At 54.1% G+C, this 19755-nt stretch overlaps 10 protein-coding genes across 10 annotated transcripts; 4 read left to right on the top strand and 6 right to left on the bottom strand.

The window, feature by feature from the left end:
* The first annotated feature begins 1460 nt into the window (after positions 1–1460).
* On the top strand, positions 1461–3313 carry DICSQDRAFT_141737 (uncharacterized protein). The gene is made up of 3 exons (XM_007371364.1): positions 1461–2525; positions 2587–2753; positions 2810–3313. Exons 1-3 carry the CDS (start codon positions 1529–1531, stop codon positions 2978–2980), a joined length of 1335 nt encoding a protein of 444 aa, XP_007371426.1. The 5' UTR covers positions 1461–1528; the 3' UTR covers positions 2981–3313.
* Positions 3314–3993: 680 nt separating this feature from the next.
* Positions 3994–5461, bottom strand: DICSQDRAFT_158161 (DnaJ-domain-containing protein; the record flags this gene model as incomplete). Its single annotated transcript, XM_007371363.1, has 5 exons — positions 3994–4524; positions 4593–4688; positions 4744–4976; positions 5036–5381; positions 5437–5461. 5 exons carry the CDS (start codon positions 5459–5461, stop codon positions 4220–4222), a joined length of 1005 nt encoding a protein of 334 aa, XP_007371425.1. The 3' UTR covers positions 3994–4219.
* Positions 5462–5647: 186 nt separating this feature from the next.
* DICSQDRAFT_184152 (uncharacterized protein) lies at positions 5648–6533 on the top strand (the record flags this gene model as incomplete). Its single annotated transcript, XM_007371362.1, has 2 exons — positions 5648–5669; positions 5731–6533. The coding sequence occupies 2 exons, from the start codon at positions 5648–5650 to the stop codon at positions 6318–6320; spliced, it is 612 nt and encodes a 203-aa protein (XP_007371424.1). The 3' UTR covers positions 6321–6533.
* A 231-nt stretch (positions 6534–6764) lies between these two features.
* DICSQDRAFT_141736 (uncharacterized protein) lies at positions 6765–7253 on the bottom strand (the record flags this gene model as incomplete). Its single annotated transcript, XM_007371361.1, has 2 exons — positions 6765–6888; positions 6954–7253. Coding segments are annotated over 2 exons (351 nt in total), but the record flags the coding sequence as incomplete, so codon positions are not given.
* A 402-nt stretch (positions 7254–7655) lies between these two features.
* On the bottom strand, positions 7656–9591 carry DICSQDRAFT_94388 (MFS general substrate transporter). The gene is made up of 4 exons (XM_007371360.1): positions 9386–9591; positions 9039–9332; positions 8588–8981; positions 7656–8524 (listed from the first exon to the last, which is right to left on the bottom strand). Exons 1-4 carry the CDS (start codon positions 9475–9477, stop codon positions 7871–7873), a joined length of 1434 nt encoding a protein of 477 aa, XP_007371422.1. The 5' UTR covers positions 9478–9591; the 3' UTR covers positions 7656–7870.
* Positions 9592–11181: 1590 nt separating this feature from the next.
* On the bottom strand, positions 11182–12737 carry DICSQDRAFT_94386 (cobW-domain-containing protein). Its single transcript, XM_007371359.1, has 6 exons — positions 12539–12737; positions 12411–12474; positions 12302–12351; positions 12210–12246; positions 11977–12154; positions 11182–11919 (listed from the first exon to the last, which is right to left on the bottom strand). The coding sequence occupies exons 1-6, from the start codon at positions 12687–12689 to the stop codon at positions 11308–11310; spliced, it is 1092 nt and encodes a 363-aa protein (XP_007371421.1). The 5' UTR covers positions 12690–12737; the 3' UTR covers positions 11182–11307.
* A 262-nt stretch (positions 12738–12999) lies between these two features.
* On the bottom strand, positions 13000–14531 carry DICSQDRAFT_184149 (uncharacterized protein; the record flags this gene model as incomplete). The annotated part of the gene is made up of 7 exons (XM_007371358.1): positions 13000–13648; positions 13704–13788; positions 13838–13985; positions 14040–14124; positions 14181–14246; positions 14302–14362; positions 14502–14531. 7 exons carry the CDS (start codon positions 14529–14531, stop codon positions 13056–13058), a joined length of 1068 nt encoding a protein of 355 aa, XP_007371420.1. The 3' UTR covers positions 13000–13055.
* Positions 14532–14567: 36 nt separating this feature from the next.
* DICSQDRAFT_141732 (40S ribosomal protein S20) lies at positions 14568–15313 on the top strand. Its single transcript, XM_007371357.1, has 4 exons — positions 14568–14718; positions 14786–14886; positions 14949–15047; positions 15106–15313. The coding sequence occupies exons 1-4, from the start codon at positions 14598–14600 to the stop codon at positions 15157–15159; spliced, it is 375 nt and encodes a 124-aa protein (XP_007371419.1). The 5' UTR covers positions 14568–14597; the 3' UTR covers positions 15160–15313.
* Positions 15314–15677: 364 nt separating this feature from the next.
* DICSQDRAFT_72771 (uncharacterized protein) lies at positions 15678–17527 on the bottom strand (the record flags this gene model as incomplete). Its single annotated transcript, XM_007371356.1, has 9 exons — positions 15678–16020; positions 16075–16219; positions 16278–16772; positions 16823–16865; positions 16915–17025; positions 17074–17198; positions 17254–17322; positions 17376–17420; positions 17476–17527. Coding segments are annotated over 9 exons (1428 nt in total), but the record flags the coding sequence as incomplete, so codon positions are not given.
* Positions 17528–17844: 317 nt separating this feature from the next.
* Positions 17845–19039, top strand: DICSQDRAFT_150746 (actin-like protein ARPC2; the record flags this gene model as incomplete). Its single annotated transcript, XM_007371355.1, has 6 exons — positions 17845–17859; positions 17912–17958; positions 18011–18249; positions 18306–18556; positions 18616–18956; positions 19015–19039. 6 exons carry the CDS (start codon positions 17845–17847, stop codon positions 19037–19039), a joined length of 918 nt encoding a protein of 305 aa, XP_007371417.1.
* Between the last annotated feature and the right edge of the window lie 716 nt (positions 19040–19755).

Raw genomic sequence — 19755 nt, 5'->3', positions numbered from 1 at the left:
AGGCTTGCATATGTGTAATGTCTGGGACTATGTATATAATATGGAGTGTGCTATAGAGTATGCTTCATGGTATGAATGCTGTGCTGACAGCCTAGTCCTATACATGATGACAAGTTCTATGTTGAGTTGTGTCCTCCAATATAAGTCAGCTATCATGGTGATTTTGCAGCTATAGAGGTGTGTAATGCTTGAGTTGAGAACTATGAGCTATAAATAAAGGATTGTCCTCTTATTTGAGTCTTCCCTGGATGAGTAGTGCTAAAATAGTGCAAAATAGTACTACAGTAGTGCAAAATAGCGAAAATTAGAGGACCACATTTGCAGTAGTGCTATAGTAGTATTATGTTGGCACTATATGGCACTATAGAAAAAGCGATAGTGAAGAGTAGTTATAACTAGTATCAAGTATACTAATTAGTGCTGAGTTGCACTACTGAAGAAGTGTGTCTGAATAGTAGCTCTAATGTAGATGTCATCTCTGCTAACACTTGCTAATATAGATGAGATTATCTGAATAGTGATAATTAGTGTCAATTCGCAAAGGCTGTTTTTCCAGATGAAGACATGACGTGAAACAACTCTAAGGCGACACTCTTCCCCATTGGCATCGTCGCACTCTCCAATACGCCGTGACGCCGCTGATGAGGAGAGTATGGAGGAGATGAATGAGAGCGGAGAGGACGAGATGGCGGTTGCGATTGAGCGGAGCTTGGGCGAGGATGAGCAGGTGCGGCTCCATGGGAAGGTGAGCGGGTGAGCAGCTCGAAGATAAGGGGTGCTCAATTCTTGTCGGTCGTTCAGTTGCTCGCGCACCTATTGGGCGCCTGCCTAGCTGCATTCAAGGTCAGCTCAAGCGTCTGCAGCACAGCGAGCAGAGACACGCAGGCAGCAGGTGCAACACGACCGCATGATGCCCCCGAGCTGGGACTAGAGAGCGACACGAGGATTTGACAATTCAGAAGCTATAAAGTTGCTTGTCTCGAGATATGGAGTCGCCTCACAAGGTTTGAGTCCAGTTGCCATCGAGCCCAGAGCGGCACCCTCAGCTGAACCATATATATGTCGGGCTGATTCTGTTTCCGACTTGGGCGCATTGTGTACAATAAGTCCAGGTCAACGAGTTTATAAGCTCTCCCGACGTCACCATTCACTTGCTGGGCTGATTTTCCGGGCCTAACAAACCTAGCATGAGACGATCTTGTCGATCTCTCTGCGCCCGCTGCCTGCGCGTCTCTGCTCGCTGTGCTGCAGACGCTTGAGCTGACCTTGAATGCAGCTAGGCAGGCGCCCAATAGGCGCGCGAGCAACTGAGCGACCGACAAGAATTGAGCACCCCTATATGCGCGGGAGAGCTAAGTGGCTTAAGGCGCTAAGCCATTAAGCTAATGCACGGTTTACTGATGTCCTCTGGACCCATCTTCTTACATTGATGCTCATGGCATCGTACCAGCTCTCCAACACCCGGGATGCGGACTTGCTGATCGATGACAATCACGCTATCGCATCTGACCTCCAGCATCATGTGGAGATGCCTATGCAGCTCGGCCAGCTTGAGCAGGCCATGAATATGCTGTCGATATCGACGATGAGGCCTGATCCTCTTCCGAACGGCGTTGGCCCTCCGTTCAGCCTGTGGTACGCTCCGTTGACGCGCGAAAGTTTCACGAAGGCGTACTTCCAGCAATGGATACTGAAACATCTCGTCGACCAGACCATGCTCAAGGTCGAGGGTCGCGAGATCGACCTGTACCAGCTGCACTACGAGGTCATGAGCCAGAACGGCTATCTGATCGGCTTTCAGCACACTGCGCCGAATCGGCCTTTCCAGTTCGTTCCCACTCTCGTGATCTCACAGGAGCAGTGGCCGGTCATCGCGGGGCGGCTCGGGTTCGTTAACTTCCCTGGTAACGGCCATGAGCCAGCGAGGTCAGGGCCTGCTATCGCGGTTCACATCGAGCAGGTGTACAAGCGGTGCCTGCAGTACTTCGACAGCCAGTATCTCTGCCACCTCTTCCACAATCGACGGCTTAGTACACTTGAACAGAAGGTCAACGGTGGCGACATGTCCGCCGGCCCATCAGGCCCCGCGGATCCTCAGGGCTTGAGCAACATGAAGGACCCGAAGGCCCTTGGCGAGACCATCAGCTACGCGGAGCTCTCCGCCCCCGAGCTGCAGGCGCGCGGCGTGCCGGACCACATTATCGCGCTCGTTGAGAAGCACCGCGACCAGCTGAAGGCGACGCTCCAGCAGCAGCGCAACTGCGCGAAGATCATCCAGATCGCAGCGCAGGGTCAGCCGCGCGACGTCTCGAATCCTGAGATGGCGATCGCGAACGCGATGCTCCACCACCAGGCGAACGGGATGAACAGATCGTCGACGCCGCCGAATGGGCAGCAACAGCAGCAGGTGCAGCAGCGACCGGGCAGTGCTCCCGGGATGTTACCTATCTCAACCGGCCGTCCAACTCTCGCACAGATGGTGGCGGCGGTGGCGATGGTCAGACGACTCAAGGAGGAGAATAAGCGTGAGTCTTCCTCGAGTACGCTGTCTGCGTTGTTCCGACGTGGGCTGACTGTGTGATTCAGACGTTCAATTCCCCACGACCCGCCCGGTCCACATAGATGACGCTCAGCGTCTGGAATACAACGCGCAGTTCAAGCACTTGCACCGTCTGGTGACGACGCTGGACCAGAAGCTGCCTCATCTTGCGGTGTGCATGAGGGAAGACGTGATCAAGAAGCTGGTGATGATGGTAAGCGCTTCCTTGCTTTCGAATGATTTGTGTGGAATAACATCGGACTTTGAAAGATTTCTGTGGTCCAGCAGCAACGCGAAATGCTGTCGAGCAACCCAACGCAGTACTTTATGCCGCTGCAGTGGGTGCAGCAGATGATCATGCAGGTCAACCAGGCGAACCATGCGTTCACGACGTGGGTGAACAACGCCATGCGTTCGGGACCACCTGCAGACGGCAACTAGGCTCAGGTGGGCCCGAGTACGCATACCCAGCCTGGTCCGTCGACTGGGCCACAACGTCAAGGGCCACTTCCCGTCCCTCGACCTCCCACCGCGCGGCCCGCACCCACACCGTCCGCCTTATCACCTCCTGCGGCTCCCACATACACCCCTGCGGCGTCGGCTTCATCCCCGTTGGCACACGGGAGCCACGGCTGCAAACGCGGGGACTGTGTGGATGTTAAAGAATGGGGAGTTTAAGGAGGTTTCACAAACGGGTCCACCATTCTACCTGGCCATGTATGCGACATCGTTACTGCTGATGAGTGTAATGAATTCAATTCAAGCCGTTCTCGGTTTTCCAAAGGCCAAGCTCACCCCTCGTTCGGATTGGTTCCCCAGACGAACCCCTAAACCAAGCTCAAGCCAACGGAACTTACTGAATCTCTGGTTATTACAGGACTTCGTTCGCCTTGGGCAGTGGCCCAGCGCCCATTTTAGAGGGCCCTTCGGGCCCTTTGAGCTCAGGCTGTTTTGCCTCACGTCACGGGATGACCTACCGGCCGCGCCTCAAGGTGGCTCATGATATGGTCTTAGCTCAACGCTTCAAGTCGACGTTGACCTTAGTTCACAGCAGCACTATGTCAAGGGGTCGAGCCTTCACCTTCTGCTACGAGGATGACTACAACTTAGATAGACGTACATTGCGCCACTTTGTCGCTTTGTGGGCCTTACGGATGCGAGGAAACGCACACTGTTCTCTGCGTATGCCCTGATACACGTACACATATTTGTACACATCTTGGCTGCTCATTAATCTACGTGGTCATAAGGTAGGCGGGTGATACAGGGAGGGCTGGGTGGAAGGGCCAGCCTCATGCACGGATCGATACTGCTATGTGACGATGGAAAGCGCGAGTCTAGGAATGGTGATGATGCGAGGGTAGGACGAGGGGGAGAACATAGGAAATGTGCATATGCAAGGCAAGGCACGAGTCGGTGGAGCGGTCGACGGTCGGAGAGGGGGAAAGTGAAGCACATAAAGTAGGCGTAACAGCGGGGGGGCGAGCGATAAGCAACGCGAACGATAGAACGAGGTGAAGGAAGCCCGGGCGACGATGATAGACAGAAGACTTATACAAAACTCAATCATACGATCGTGAACACAATCCGGGCGATAACGTCCGCAGTTGTTCGATGGAGATCCGGGGTGGCGTGTGGCCAGTGGCGAATTGAAGAGGATGCCGCTGGGGGTTTATGGGCTCATTTCTTGACGAGCCCCTCCATGCGTTCGAGGACGGAGACGACGCCTCGTAAGAGGGCGTAGATACGGCGGTTGAGGAGAGCAGTTTGGTTTTCCCTCAGGGCGTCTCTGCCGTAGTCCTCTTGTTTCTGTTGTCTGAGAGCTTCTTCGAGAGCGATAGGCATGGAGATGGTAAGGCGAGCGATGTGGATCATGAGGTGGGAACGACGGCGGAGGTCGAAGTAGGAGAGCTGCCGGAAGGCTCGTTGGGCTTCGAGGAGACGGGAGACTTCGTTGTGAAGGGCGTGTATGCATGTCCGACACGCTGTGACGGAAAGGATAGAGAGGGTGAATTGAGATGGTGGCAGACGATGATTATGTAGGAACACGAACTGAGTGCACGGGTTCGGATTGCTTGGAGGGTCATCAACACCGAGTTGATTCCTTCTTCTCCGAGTTGCAAGGACGGATTCATGTTATTGACGGCGACTATGATATTGGTGTAAGGCGTCTGCGCATCGACGAAAGAACTGCTGAAACTTACAAAGTAAGGTACGGATCATTTCCAGGTCGCCGTCAAGCATGTCATTAATGACGCCTATCACGACTCCGCGGAAAGTCTCTTCCGCTTGAAATGTCCGAGAAGCGAAGAAGTCGAAGGGGGCTTGTGTCGGTCGGGAGTCGTACATGCGCTTTGATGAGGGTTTGCTGAGAATGTCGTATGCAACGGACACCTTTTGGAAAGCGCGGGTGGCTTCAGGATTGTCGGGGAATTTGCTGCGGTCGGAGAGATGTAAATGGACGGTGCAAATCGGCGTTACGTGGGATGTACGTACTCTGGATGACATGATTTGCTCCTAGCGAGGTAGGCACGGCGAAGGGTGAGTTTGTCTATGCGGGTAGATCGAGAGATGCCCAAGACGGCATAGCAATCATCCTGAGCAAGAATCTCGTTGATGACCGCTTTATTCTTTGCCGATGGGCCTTGAGAGTGTAGTTCGCGAGGCTTGGAGGAACCAGGTTGAGACTGGGAGGAGGTTGAGGAAGGAATGGAAGAGGGGATCGTGTCGCAGTCAACGAGAGTAGTATCTGGGGAGGCCCAAGATATGTGCCTGGTGCTGGACGGGATGAAGTCGTCCTCGTCTTCGTCCTCCTCGATGGGGAGGTGAAAATAGGTGCTGGCTGCATTCCATGTGTCAGAACAGATGTCCTGCAGGATTCCAGAGGGCGTGCGTACCAGACCCGAAGACATAGGAGAACATGGTCGTTGACCGCAACCAGCGCGTGAGCGGCATGTGATAAACTCGAGATGCTACATCTTGAGCGCTCGAACTTGTGTCTTAGTCATCGCTGGGAATGTGGGGACATCTTATCTGATAAGATTCCAAGATGACGCTCAGTCTCCATCATGTATTACTTAGCGTCTTCGACCACGACCGCCGCCACCGATGGCCACAAGCCAAATCACTCGTACGTCTCTCTCCTCCCAGAGGCATGAACCACTCGATGCTCACCAGGACTCCCAATCTAGCTCCCATTTGCCCCAACCGTAACGAGGAACCGCCAAAGACCCTTGTGCCATTCTCCGCATTGAACAACGATGTCCTGCACGAAATCGCCTCCCATCTCTCTGGACGGGACGCCTTGAACTTTGCTCTCACTTGCCGTTGCATCCACGACTTAGCCATTCATCGCGTTTCCTGCACTCTGTTCTGCAAGACGGCCGCCGATTTGCGTCGCGCGCGCCTCTATCACCTTCAGGGACTCCTTCGGCGTGCTATCTTTCTCCGCAGTCTCTCTATTGCCGACTCCGTCTTTATCGACCGCCCGTGGCAAGACGACCTCAACTGGGCTGACCCAAAGACGACATACGAGTACTCCCTCGCCACACTTGTCGGAGACATCCTCGAGGCAGCGCAGAATCTAAACCACTTGCGGCTCGAGCATTTCGCACACCTCGTGCGCCATGAGCCCCGCATACGCGATGCTGTCGCGGCCATGACTCACCTAGCTGGTCTCGAGCTCTCCGAGGTTGATGTGGAGTCGCTGGATATCTTCCGCGACCTACGCAGTGATCTTCATTATCTTCAAATTTCTACGGACAAATGGTCGAAACTTTGACACGCCTTTTGTTACCCGTTTCGAAGCGAACAAGATGCTCGATGCTATACACAACGCCCTGGCGGCTGTTTCTTCTTTCAAACTTCTTCAGGCGCTCGACTTGAAACTTACTGGGATTGACTGTTGGCCTTCCGACCGTCCGCTGGAGCCGAGAGAAGACATCATAACTCTTCCTCACATTCGCCACCTCACTATCCATCAGTACTCGCCCGTCCTGGACGTCATGGCCTTTTTTCCTAACCTGGAGGTGCTCGAGCAACCTGTCAACAGTTATCACCTTGAATTGCATTCGCGTCATGCGCTTCGGCGGTTGTCGATCACTGAACTCTCCACTAGTGCTCCAGACGGACACTCACGGCAGGTGCATCTGCTACACTTGCGCAATTACCCACACGACCTCCAGTCGTACCGTCAGTCCATACGCGACATATCCCCGGTCGGACTGTCGCTGCATTCCTACATCGATTTGCCGCAATACTGGGACCTGCTTCCCCTCGTTGCGCCGCGGCTCAAGTTCTTAGATTTGTAGTGCCACACTTGGGAACGAACCCCGCAGCCGGGATGGATGGTGAGTTTGTGCAGTCGTGGTCGGCGTGGCCTGCTGGGTGCGCTGACGGGCGTCGTGTTCCGCAGGGCCGATCCGTTGAGAGCATGCAGAAGCTTTCTCTCGTCTGCTTGCGCTTGGTGACGCCTCAGTACCCGGCCTACCAGGATGCGGGATGGGCTGATGAGGACGTCCAAGCCATGGTCAGGCTTCCGAACAAGCTTCCCCTGGCGATGCCCACCCTCCGTTACATCGCCTGGGCAAACTCGCGAGCCACGTGTGAGCGTGAATGGTATGAGGACGAAATACGACTGTGCCTCTGGGAAGTATACTTGGTACAGGGTTGTCGATAGTGGGAAGTTGGTGGCGATGTCTAAGTGGGAAGGCGAAAGGGTGATCGGACTATTCTTGCTTGCTGCAGATCTTGATCGGATATCTAGGATTGTTGGAACGGAGCATCTTGAATGATGATGTTTACTATGTATTCACTAGTCTCTGTAATGAACAGTCAGCGTAGATGCGAGTTCATTGACGTCTGTTGACCAAAAGACAGAGACCTGTGGAGAAGCACCGCCACGGAAGAGAAGCGTCTAGTCTAGGATGGGGATCCGCACCAAAGGCTAGCCCTACGAACAGACAACGATGAGGATATCGCATTGCATCTCGCAACGATTGACAGTTGCATCCCCAGGAAGTCAGTATGAAGGAACATTCCCATTCACCAAAGATTTCTACTATTCAGTGCAGTTGAAACGCTGACGACTTGGCAGGTTCCTCACTCCAGAAGAAGGGATGGTATGTCGATGTGTCATTAAGAGCAAGGTATAGTGTACCTACAGATCTATGGGTGCAATGCTACGATGAGTATGATAGTATGATGACTGTCGGTCGCTCCGTACTGTGCCAATGAGATGCAGAGGGTCAATGAATGTCCTGAAGGGGCACAAGTCCCTTATACCATGAGATGGGTCCGTCGCGTCCTATAGACGCACCCAAAGCCTAGATCCTACGCAGCGTCGGCACCCTTCTTCTCGCTCTCTTTGGGCGCTCGTGGCTTGCCCGTGGGAGCGTACTTGCTCTTCCTCCGGAGGTGTGGCCCATAGCGCCTCAGGACGAGCGGGATGGGCATGAGCAGCAGCGCGACGCAGCCGAGGAGGGTCGATGCCCAGCGCGGGTTCATAGCGTCGTACATCTGCGTCGCGAAGAGCGGGAACACCGCGCCGAAGATGCTCCGCACGACCGTGGCCGCGGAGAGCGCGCTCGCGGCGACGAACAGGTACGCGTCGATCGTGTAGTTGAGCAGCCCGAGGAAGATCCACACGATGCCGATGGACATCGGGATGCCGGCGGCGAGGGGCGCCCAGTAGGAGATGTGGGGGTAGGACGTCCAGCCGAACCAGAAGAAGGAGAGCGCGTATATCGGCGCGGCGTAGATGGCGGGCTCCATGCGATACTCTGGAGGGACGGGCGCAGGTGCGTACTTTGCCATGGCGGCTTCGTACCGAGGGTTAAAGTACAAGAGGTACACGAGGACACCGATGGCTCCTCCAATGGGGATAGGGAGGAAGGTCAGGCCAACAAAGCCCGAGTTGAAGCCGTGACCTCTGCCGAAGACAATGGGGTAGGCTTCGAAGAGCAGGTAAATCACGCCGTACACGAACTGTGGAGACATAGGGTGTTAGCCCAAAACATGCGGGTAGGATAGAACGGGCGAGTCACGCACGCTCATGTACACAGTGATCGCGATGAGCATGGGCTCGCGAGCTAAGATGACGAAAGGCCGGCCTACAACGGTTTTGATATGCTGGCCAATGGCGAGCTTCCTCCTTTCCATGGGCGCCCAGTACCGACTTTCACCCGACTCCTTACGCAGCTTCTCGGCGCGCCTGACCAGGAGTATGGGCGTATACGTTTCCGGTATGGTAAATACGATGATGGCGATGCAGGCACCAGCGAACATTGTCAGGAGCCAGAAGACCCATCGCCAGGAAACGCCAGCGACGGACATGAAGCCGCTGACAGTGGGACCGATGGAAGGACCCGCGAATGGCGCAAGACTGAACATCGCCATGGCCTTCCCGCGGGTATCCGCGTCCCAAATATCGGCGATGACAGCTCTATGGCGGCTGATGAGATACTTTTCGTTCCAGTGAAACTTGGCCAGTGCCACTCACCCGCTATTTGCCAAAGGCGCAGCAGCAAAAATGCCACTCAACAGACGGAAGATGATGATGGACGCCGTGTTCTGCGACAAGGCGCAACCGACCTGGAAGCCGGTGTAGAAGATGAAAGAGAAGATGAAGATGGGTTTGCGTCCGTACTCTTCGGAAAGCGGACCCCACATCAACGGACCGACACAGTATCCAGCGATGAAGATTGCGATGGTCAACGTTGCGACTTCGGTGCCAAACCCGAACTCTTCAATGAGCTGAGTGACTATGCCCTCGGGCGCAGATGATGCGAAGGTACTGTCAAGCATGTCAGACGGCACACTAGTGGTCCTGCAAAAAGCAACACATACGCATTCAACAGCAAGAGGGCTGATGCCATTGTGATATACCAGCGGTACAAACGGGACCAGGTTTTGGGGTTGTCTGGGTCTTCCGGCCCCATTGTTACTTCGAAAGGATCGACAAGCTTCTCACCGGGGGCGGGACCGTACACCTCGTGCTCGAACTGGGTGTTGATATCTTCATCGTTCTCGGGGTCGTTCTCAGCGGGGTTGACAGTGACTGACGAGCGTGAGGAAGGCGAGTCGAGAGGGGATTTTTTGTGTGGGTGCTCACTCGTGGGTGCTGGCGAGAGCAGCTTTGGCGTCGTCGAGATGGAGGACATGGCGGACTCCAGTGTTGGGGGACGGGGCTGAACTCGAGGGCAGCAGAGGGCCTGGTATGGCATAGTTATATGATCTCATCGTGCCCCCCACTCGGATGTCCGAGGGAGATTGATGACACAGAAATCATGGGAGGGCTGGGATGCCAAGGTGTCGGAGCCAGATTTGAGATGCAGCGACTGCCGGTCATGTGGATCAATGATAAGCCTACGGAATCTCCATTGTCAGGATCAGGTACCACACGATGAAATGGTAGCGGACAAGAAATGTCACAATTGGCCGGTTGTAGCCCAATGCTCCCTGGAATCCGGGGAAGTGGACACTGGACGACCACTCGCGCACGACAGTGTCTGCCAGACCTTGGAACATGAGCTTCAATTGTCTGTCAGAAGGTTGCTGATGCTGAAGTATTAGCCAGCAGCCCCACAGTGCGATCCGCAGAACGAGGCCAAACATTACAAAAAATGTGATAATGGAGTCCATTCGCAGGGGATCCGAGACCGGCGGGGTTGTTCGGTTTGTCAGCACTCCCAGTTCAGGTCTCTCACATCGCCTCCGACCACCAATCATCGTCGTTTGCGCAGATCCAATCTGGTTTTGAACCGGTCGCGAAAGGCCTTTGATGGAGGGAGAGATCTTTCTTCTTACCGTACTTTGTTACCCAAAACCAGGCAATTCCATGTACAGTAAGTATAAACTTCGGCGTAACCCAGTCCCAAATTTGGTCTGTGGACGAATCTCGCACGGGATCAGGCTGATGGCTTCGATTGTGGTCACCCCTCATGAAATGTAGAGAACAGTAGGCTATTAGAATTCAGTATGGATATGCACAACGATTTAAAGCAGGAGGATTTAGGAGTTTCCCGAGGACCGGTTATGACTGTATGCTGCGACCCCGTCGGACAGACGACAAGATCAGTACGTACTTGATGTATGTCACCAGGGCCGAAGCGACTCAGCGCAGTCCGACAAAGAAGGCCTAGTGGCGGTGCCAGGAGAGGGGGCGGCGTCTATTATGGTCCCTCCCCGAGCGTTTGAGGATATTAAGTAGTCTTCGTTCGTGCAATCCGGCGTTCTGATATCATCAACTTACCATGTCTGGGAGGAGAACTCGGGGATGGTTGTCACCGATCCCCTTCGACGTCCAGTCGAATTATCACAAACGGTGTTTACTTGGGCACTTCACATGCCTATATTCCCCTATTTGGTAGCCTCCAAAGGTAGGGAACAACTTAGAATGAGCACCAACACTTCACTGTCCCGAGGAGGGCGTGTTGTTGACTGTTCACCGTCTACGTACGTTGTTCGATAAGCTAGATATAGCCGAGGTTGAAGTAGTTGTATTGGAGCATGTCGCAGTCAGTCGTAATGTCCCCGTTACGAGTACCACGACTCAAACGTCGACCGTTGCCCAGGCTGAAGTTCTGTTTCCATTTCCGCTAAGCTGAGCAGTCGTAGCAGTCACCCAAGACGCCGTCCCTAATGTCAGCACATCGCGTGCACGTGTGCTCGCGAGCTTTTTGTGACCGCCAATGTGAGGAACGAGCTAAAAAGTTCCGTCTGAGAGGTACAAAGCTTCATAGCTGGAAGGGTCTGATGAGTACCTTCTATCACACCATTTCAGCTTGCAACTTCTCTGCAAGCTTTCGCGAGGCCCGCTTCACCTCCCCTCTTTCACCCATCACAGTCAACTTCACGACGCCCACGTCCTCGGGAACCTCGCTGATGGATGTAAACTCATATCGTCCAAATGCCCAATTCAGGATATGATACCCAGACTCCAGCTTGACAAAGCCTTTCACTCGCCACACTGCCTCCTTCGATAATCCTCCTAGAGCATCGGCGAGTGTGTCCTGCGAAATTGATGAAATGGCATCTCGCGCAACGGGTGACGTGTTCCTTCCGGCGCTGTCCTCGAAGTTGTGAGCGTGATTGTAATGTGCATGATCGGCATGTGTGTGCCCATCGTGGGAGGCGCAATCATGAACGCAGGTGGGCTTGCGACCTTTGTAGATCATTAGGGTTTGCACCTCATCGTGATGAAGGACGTCGGTGTGTTCGAAGCTTCCCAGCCGGAACAGTTTAGAGTCGATCCCCATGACGACGCTCGGGTCTACACCTTGTCTACCTTGGCACTTGACTTTCGGTGTTGTGTCGTTGAGGGTATTCAGATGGTCGATGAGGATGTCTACATGCCGCTCGGAAATATGCTCCCATTTGTTCTGGTCGACGCACATTGTGTTAGAATCGCTGGCTCTATCTTGGATTAATATACCCACAATGAGGATCAAGTCCGTGTAGCTCGCTTGCATCTTCGCCGTCGGCGAGGTATCCTCGTATCCAGTGAAATTCTCCGCGTCTATGACGGTCACGATGGCGTCTAGCTTGAGATCGCCGTTCGTCTCGCGTTCTAGCTCTCGTATTTGGAATGCCAACGTCGCAGGGAAAGCCGAGCCGCTGGAGGAGGAAATTCAGGACTAGTGTACTGGCATGAGGGTGAGTAATCACTAACGAGCACTCTATGAATATCCGGTCGGGGCGAAATTTCTCTGCAGCAAGCTGAGATGAACAATCAGCGGGGCGAACGAAAACACCTTAACTCACCTCGGATTTCTAGGAGAGCCGTTTTCATTTGCCCGACGAGGACGCAGCACCTGAAGGCGACATGAACAACTGAATGTCGTCGTCATAGCGCTATCATCCATGCGCTTACATGCATCCATTTAGAATCTCGCTGACTGCAGTGAGGCTTGATTGTTTTGCCAACTGGCTGTCTACTACCCTCCGCAAAAGTCGTTAGCGTGGAAGATACACCCATACCTAGTAGAAGTACCATCTCACCCTCGACGTCTCCAAACTCGTTCTTGAGCAGGACAACCCTGTAATCTCTAGGCAGACGGGGCAGGAGAGATAGTATGATCGACGTCTTCCCTGCCCCAAGGAAGCCGGTGAAGACGGTGATCGGTATATTGTTCGTCTCTGAGGTTGTCATGGTGGTTATGTTACAAATCCTCGACAGTGCTGGTTGTGCGATCGGAACTTATGATCCGGGTGGTATTGGGTGGTCTATCTCTTGATTGAGGCGTCGTTCAAAGCATAATCGCAGACACGAGTGGGGACATAAAAGGACTTACGGATAGGCACAAGCAACGATATAGTGGTTCTCCACAAACTGCCAGAACTGCAAACCCACTCATGGTCGCTTGGCGGGCCGGATCACTCCGGTGCGAACGTTGGGACCATGTACGCGGTGTCACTGCGTTCGTACAATATGCAATCAAGCAAGTCCTATGCTACATATACGAGTGGGTACAATACACATTGGGGCTATCCGATCCGAAGTCCATAGGGTATACCATCAGATCCGTCTCACCAGGGCTCGAGCTGATTTCGGGTCTGGGGGTTTGGACCGACTGATACCACCTATCGAAATGCTCTGCTTCGCAGTATTCCCCAGAATCTTAGCACGCAGCGCGCTCACAGGGTCACTGGTCTTGCTGCCGCTGCTACTGCTTGGACGACTGGACTGTCCGCTGCGAGCTGATGAACGGGAGGAGGATGCCCGAGGCATGACGCTAACGACCTCGGCCCCCAGCTTGCGTCGCTTTGCACTCTCACGTTCCTCTAGCGCCTGCCGCCCTTCCTCCCACTCCTGCTTGGCCTTCGCCCTTGTCTCGTCGTCCTCTGCTGACAACGCAAGGGCCTCCGGGAGTCCATACACACTCTTGATCGATTCGTCGGCCTCTTCACGCGCCTTTTCGATCTTCTTCTGCTCACGGAAACGTCTACGAACGCGGAGAGAGTGGGTGTACGGGTCGGAACTATAGTGATCTGCAAGGTTCTGTAACGCTTCGATGCGAGGGACCTGCACGTTGTTCATGTGGTTCTGAGCGTCTGTCGACTTCTCGAGGGCAGCAAGAGGGTCGACAGGCCCTTGATTCGGATCGGTTTCTGCCAGCAACCAAGGTTCAGTCAAGCACATGAACGAGCGTAGAACAAGGCGTACCATGAACCGCAAATCCTCCATTCTCTTCGGGATCCCAATCCTCTTCCTTCTGTCGTGCACCTGATACAACAACGTAACGCGTGTTCTGGCCCAATATCAGCAGGCACGACACGGAGGGAGATATTGAAATGTACCTTGGGGTCTGTCTGAATCTCGAACCAGCCGCTACATAGGTGACACTTGCACCGGAATGAGTATATTGGGGTCGAATAGTAGTTGCCAACTTTCTTCTTCTCCGCATTGTAGCGGACACCCATCCCAATATGGTTGTTGCATGTTCCGCTGCAGGACATGTGAGGGACAGCGAGCAGTGGAGGGAAGCGGACAGTTGCTCACCACCAGATATTGAACGGGAGCTCAAAGCGCACGATGAGTATTCCTTCGCCTATCTTCCGTGCTCTGTCACCGAGGGCATGTTTGCCTGTCCGAAGGAAGGTTCGATAGGGCAATATAAGTTGAGCGGTGGCCCGTGCATACCTCGGTAAGCATTCAGACTGCTGTGCTTTTCCGGGTCATAGTCGGGGGGATAATACTTGTTGAAACCTGAGATGTAATCATGAGAGACTTGTTCCCGATAGTCGCAGGGGCGACGACATACCTTGCATGGCGTTGCCGGAGACAGCGAGCTGTTGGTGGCGGTCGAGAAGTGAGGTAATTTCCTACCGCAATTGGCAGTTACCGTAACATAAGCCGGCTTATCGCCTCAAACTCTTTAGGAATCAGGTCCCCGGCAAACACCGAGAACTGCATGACCTCCGCGCCTGCATCCAAACCTTATTTTTCCTACCATCCACAAACCGCCCTCAGGTCTGTCCTCACTGTGCTCATAGAGTTTCCCTAGCACTGACTGTATCTTCGCTCCAGTCACCTTCTGACTCACCACCAACAATCAGGATGAGTTACGTCGCTAAGGGTGAAAAGGAATACGATGCGACCGGTGCCCCCGTGCCTGCCGCGAAAATCCACAAAATCCGTATCACGCTCACGAGCAGCAATGTCAAGAACCTTGAGAAGTGTACGTCTCTTACTTGAACGGTAGAGGCGGGCGAGATACTTAACCTCTCCGGCTGGCCATTGGGCAGTCTCGGCGGACCTCATCAACCGTGCTAAGGATAAGCAGCTGCGTGTGAAGGGTCCCGTCCGTCTCCCCACTAAGGTCCTCAAGGTCACCACCCGCAAGTCTGTGAGTATCCCCTCGTGCGCTATCTCTCAGCTACTACGTGTCTGATGAGTATATCATTGTAGCCTTGCGGTGAGGGTTCTAAGACCTGGGACCGTTACGAGCTCAAGATCCACAAGCGCTTGATCGATCTCCATTCGTCCTCTGAAATCGTCAAGCAGATTGCAAGTACCATTTGTTAGGTTGTAGACTTCATAGTCTGACCGATTTGATTGTTTATAGACTTCCATCAGTCTCGAGCCTGGTGTCGAGGTCGAGGTTACCATCTCTGCTTAGATTGCATCTTGTGTCCCTACATCCTCTTGTATGATCTAGGGTGTATACGATTCCATGCCGTCATGACTATCTCGATCGTGTGCGAACATGGGATGTCAAATAGCCCGAGCATGTGTAATTTTGAAGACGGTAATGCATACAGAGCATGTCTGCGTACTCTCCATCTACATGCTCTGAGATAGCGAAAACAGTCCTGACATTGCTGTTATGCGTTCAGCCGAGCCATGTCTAACACATAACCATGCAACTCATGGATTGCCGTGCACGTCTACCAATAGCGATTGGAATCAGGCGAACTCCTAGGCAAGTCAAGGCCACATATTGAAACACATAAGATAAACACATGCGCGACGAAGGACGAAAACAGATCACAGCATTGGGACGTGTGGTAGACGTTTCATGTCTTTCACCTGCGAGAGGCAGTCCGAGGATATCGTAATACTATAATCTCCTAGGATGGTGGGGGTTCCAGTTTGACTTCTTGTGCCTCTCTCTGCGCTGCCACGAGGGGGAGACGTTCACTGCTCGGACGACTCCAGCTCGACCTCGTCGATTTTCTCTGTGATCTTGGAAACTTCGTCCTTAGCGCCCTCGCTTGCGTCCTTCTTCCCGGCTGCGGCGGAGGCGAAGCTGAACGTCGGTCGAACATTGGAGGCGGGGAGGGCACGGGCCTCAGATTGAGGCGTAGTCGGACTTTGCACGTTGGAAGGAGGGGAGGTAGTCGGCGGGGTCGGACGCTGGGAGCTTGTCCGGGAGGAAGTACGGGACATGGGGGCGTGCGCGACCTTCTCGCGCACTTCTTCACGCTCCTTCTCGATCTTCTGCTGCACCTCGGCTTCTCGCGCGGACACGTCGACGGGCCTGTGCAGCCGCGATTGGCACGTACTCAATCAGAGTAGATAAGGGCCGGCTTACCTCGCAGCACCGAAGGGATTGGATCTCGGACCGGTGGAGGGATTGGGCGAAGCAAGAGGGGAAGGGGCGGTAGAGGCTGATGAACGGGGAAGCAGTTCGAGCTTACGGCGACCCAGTTGCGGAGTGGGCGGGGTCGAGCTGTTGGCTGCAGCAGATATGTATCAGTGATGGACTACCTCCCATGATCCGAAAGCAGAACATACGCGACGTTGAGTTTCGTGAGATAGTCCGAGGCCGCCTCCAGTCGCTCTCCTCCTGTACGCTCGGAGGACCACCCACGTCGCTTCGGCGCAGACTACCAAATCGGCTTCCCGGTCGCTCAGCACGATCTCCGCCCTCCTGAGAGACACTTGGGCGGAACTTCGCACCCTTCGTCCAAGTTTCTTCAGTGTCGGCAGCGCTTATGGGAGCAGGCTCGCGCGAAGGGGGCCCGCGGCGCTTGAAGGAACCTTCAGACTCTTGCGGAGACAGAGCGGATGGGGCACGGGCTGCCGAACGAGAGGAACGCCAATCGGATGTAGTATCGGAGAGGGATGGAGGAGGTGGTTCACGGGATGCTCCTGGCGGTCCATCGAAGCGCCGTCGAGGACCATCGCCTCGAGAAGGAAGGTCTGGAAGAGGTCCGTCCCGCCTCCAAGGTCCTGCGAACTTGGCATCGTCGTCGAAACCCCCGCTACCAAATCCGGAGCGCTCCTTTGCTGCAATACTATCAATAACGGAGCTTGACCGAGGCAGTAGATCTGCTTACGAGGCTCAGCTACACTAACCCTGATGCCACGGCCAGCAAGGGTCTCAACCAAGCGTTAGTTAGGGGTCTATATAGGAGGCTCAGCAGCTTACCGAGCCTGACTTTGCGATAGCGTCCTTGAGACCATCTAGGTCGTTGAATTCAACGTAGCCAAAACCCTTCGGCTTGTCATCCCGATCTTTAATTATTTTGACGGACTTGGTCTATTGCGGTTGCTTAGAGGCACGAACAACCACGGCAAGCGAGGACACACGCACCCCACCAAAGAATTCTTCCAGTTCCAGTTCGGTGATGTCAAATGCCAAATTCCCGATGAACGCCGTGAACGGAGGTTCTGTCGGCAACGGGAGGTCCTCACGCATGGGCGCGCGATCCGCTTAGGTGATGTTTTAGTATGTTTGATTGGACGGAGGAACATGCTAACTACTCACAACGTGATGCAAGGAAGTCGTCCCGACGGCGGTCGCCCCTCTGCCCATCCCCATCCGCTCTTGCGGCAGCTAAGTGACGCAGTCAAGATGGCTGCGGTTTCCCACAGACAGGAAGCACTCACGAGCAGTCGGAAGAGAATCCATCTCGTCGGCCCAAGATCCCAGGGCTTGACAAAGGAGCATTGGGCTGTGTGCGACTATTCAGAGGATGCGGAGACTTACCGCTATCGCCCAGGAACTCGTTCAGAGACATTTTCTGTGCTTTCTTCGGCGCTGCACGGGATCCTTGATATCAGCATCGATTGGAATCGACGTAGGGATGCACATACGCATTTTAGATTTCTGCCCGGTGGGGTAGAGTAGCAATGACGATGGAAAACGGTGTGTCCGGGGACTGGAGGAACGTCTATCGGACAGAGGAAATATTTCTCAGTCAGAGTCCGTCTGAGATCCTCGTCAAGTCTTCTCACGCTCCCGACGGGGTCACGGGACTCCCCCGCTCCCCGCCCTCCCCACCGCCTACTCCGTCCCGCCCGTACTTACTCTACTGCCCGTCCTCCACCACCGCCCACTCATATCCCGTCGTACGCCATGATATTACTCGAGGTATTTACACTCTCCTTGCATGCTCGATTGCGTCCCTGAACATCCACCGCAGCCTCACAACTACATCATCCACACCACTCTTGGCGAGAAGGCAGTCAAGTAGGCATATCCTTCGTGACACCCTGCACTGAACGCCAACCCGTCGTTGCAGGCCGTCAAGCTTAGATGTTCAGTTTGTGGACTTTGATGGCGTACGTTTCCGCCTGTCTACCCCAGATCGCAAGACTGCGCTCGTTTTGTCCATGAACATCCGCTGCTGGGATGAGCTCGTTCGGTATGGCGTACACGACATCCTGAAGCGCGAATACGGTCCACTCCTAAAGGCCGAGCCCGAGAACGAATACAATGTCAGCTTGGAGATTGATCTTGAACAGCTGCCACCAGACGGCGGTGAGTGTGCCGTCTACCGTATCTACAGCCAGTGAAGATCATAACGGCGATACTAGAGCAACGGGATGCTTTCTTCAAGAGCCTTGCCCTACTCAAGCGCAATGCTCTTGCTGCACCTTTTGAGCTTGGCTTCCACGCGCAGAAGCAATTGGAGGCCGCAGGCAGTGGTCAGGGTGACTTGATGGCTCTCCACTACCGCGACGAGGAGGTAATCTACGTACAAGCATCCTCCGATCGCGTTACCGTCATCTTCTCGACTATGTTCAGGGAAGAGACCGACCGCGTGTTTGGAAAGGTCTTCCTCCAGGTTCGTCCGCTATCTTTCATCCCATAGCAGAAGATATAATTTTGCGCCTTGGTACGTAGGAGTTCGTGGACGCTCGGCGGCTACCTACCATCCAGAGCGCTCCTCAGGTCCTCTACACCACACGCGAGCCTCCCCTCGAGATCAGGCATCTCCCTGGGCTGCACGATTCGGACGACGTCGGCTATGTGACCTTCGTACTCTTCCCTCGCCACTTCGCCAACAGCATCGTTGCGAACACGACGATCACGCACATCCAGCTCTTCCGTGACTATCTTCACTACCATATCAAGTGTTCAAAGGCGTACATGCACTCTCGCATGCGTCACCGTGTGAGCGAGTTCCAGAAGGTACTCAATCGTGCCAAGACGGAGCAGGCGACTGTGGAGAGGAAGACTGTCACGTAAGTGGCTGGCCAACATTCTCGTTGTTCAGACTAGCCGTTGACCACAGACCTGCAGCGGGCGGTCGATGACGCTCCGATGAGAGAAACTACGGAATACGGATAAGGAGGTGTTAGACCTGTACTACATAGCATGGAAACAAGCAGGCCTTGCATGACTTTGGCGATCATACGGACATCTCCTGAGTGGGCTTGACGAACTCCATCCAAGGCTGCACTCGTGTTGGTCGAACATGATATGGTCATAGAGGACTTATCAGTCCGAGAAAGCATATAGCGTATGGAGTACGAGGGATACACTAGGACGAAGTGAAGGATAGGCCATGTAACGTAGGACTAGAGCGCAAACAGGCTATACACACTGAAAAGACACAATAACTATGGGACATCATCCACTAGGGGGGAATGGTTCAAGGGTTCTACTGCTACACGGATGAGGGACAAGGGGCAACGACAGTGAGTTGGTTGATCGAGAACGACGGGCTCTGGTGATGGGCTATGTGCTATTAGTGGTCCATTTGGGATCGGTGCGCAGCACCCTCGCAGCGAGATGGCGATGGATACCGAGGCCAGAAGATGGGGTGGAGCTGAACAGGAAGCAATACGAAAGCGTCGACGACTGTAGTGTATGATACGAAAGATGAAGCGAGAGGGAAGGGGTGATACCGGAAGGAAAGAGAGGGAAGCCGAGTCGAATATGTTTTAAATCAATAATTACGAGATTCATAGCCTCCAGGCCCGGCGTCGTGCGTCTCTGTGGACGGCGCGGGGCCAGGGTAACTGGTGTAGTACTGATAGT

Source organism: Dichomitus squalens (assembly GCF_000275845.1).
Source record: "Dichomitus squalens LYAD-421 SS1 unplaced genomic scaffold DICSQscaffold_99, whole genome shotgun sequence".
Taxonomy (NCBI): domain Eukaryota; kingdom Fungi; phylum Basidiomycota; class Agaricomycetes; order Polyporales; family Polyporaceae; genus Dichomitus; species Dichomitus squalens.
The sequence above is the reverse complement of the archived record's forward strand: the minus strand, read 5'-3'. Positions and strand labels throughout refer to the sequence as shown.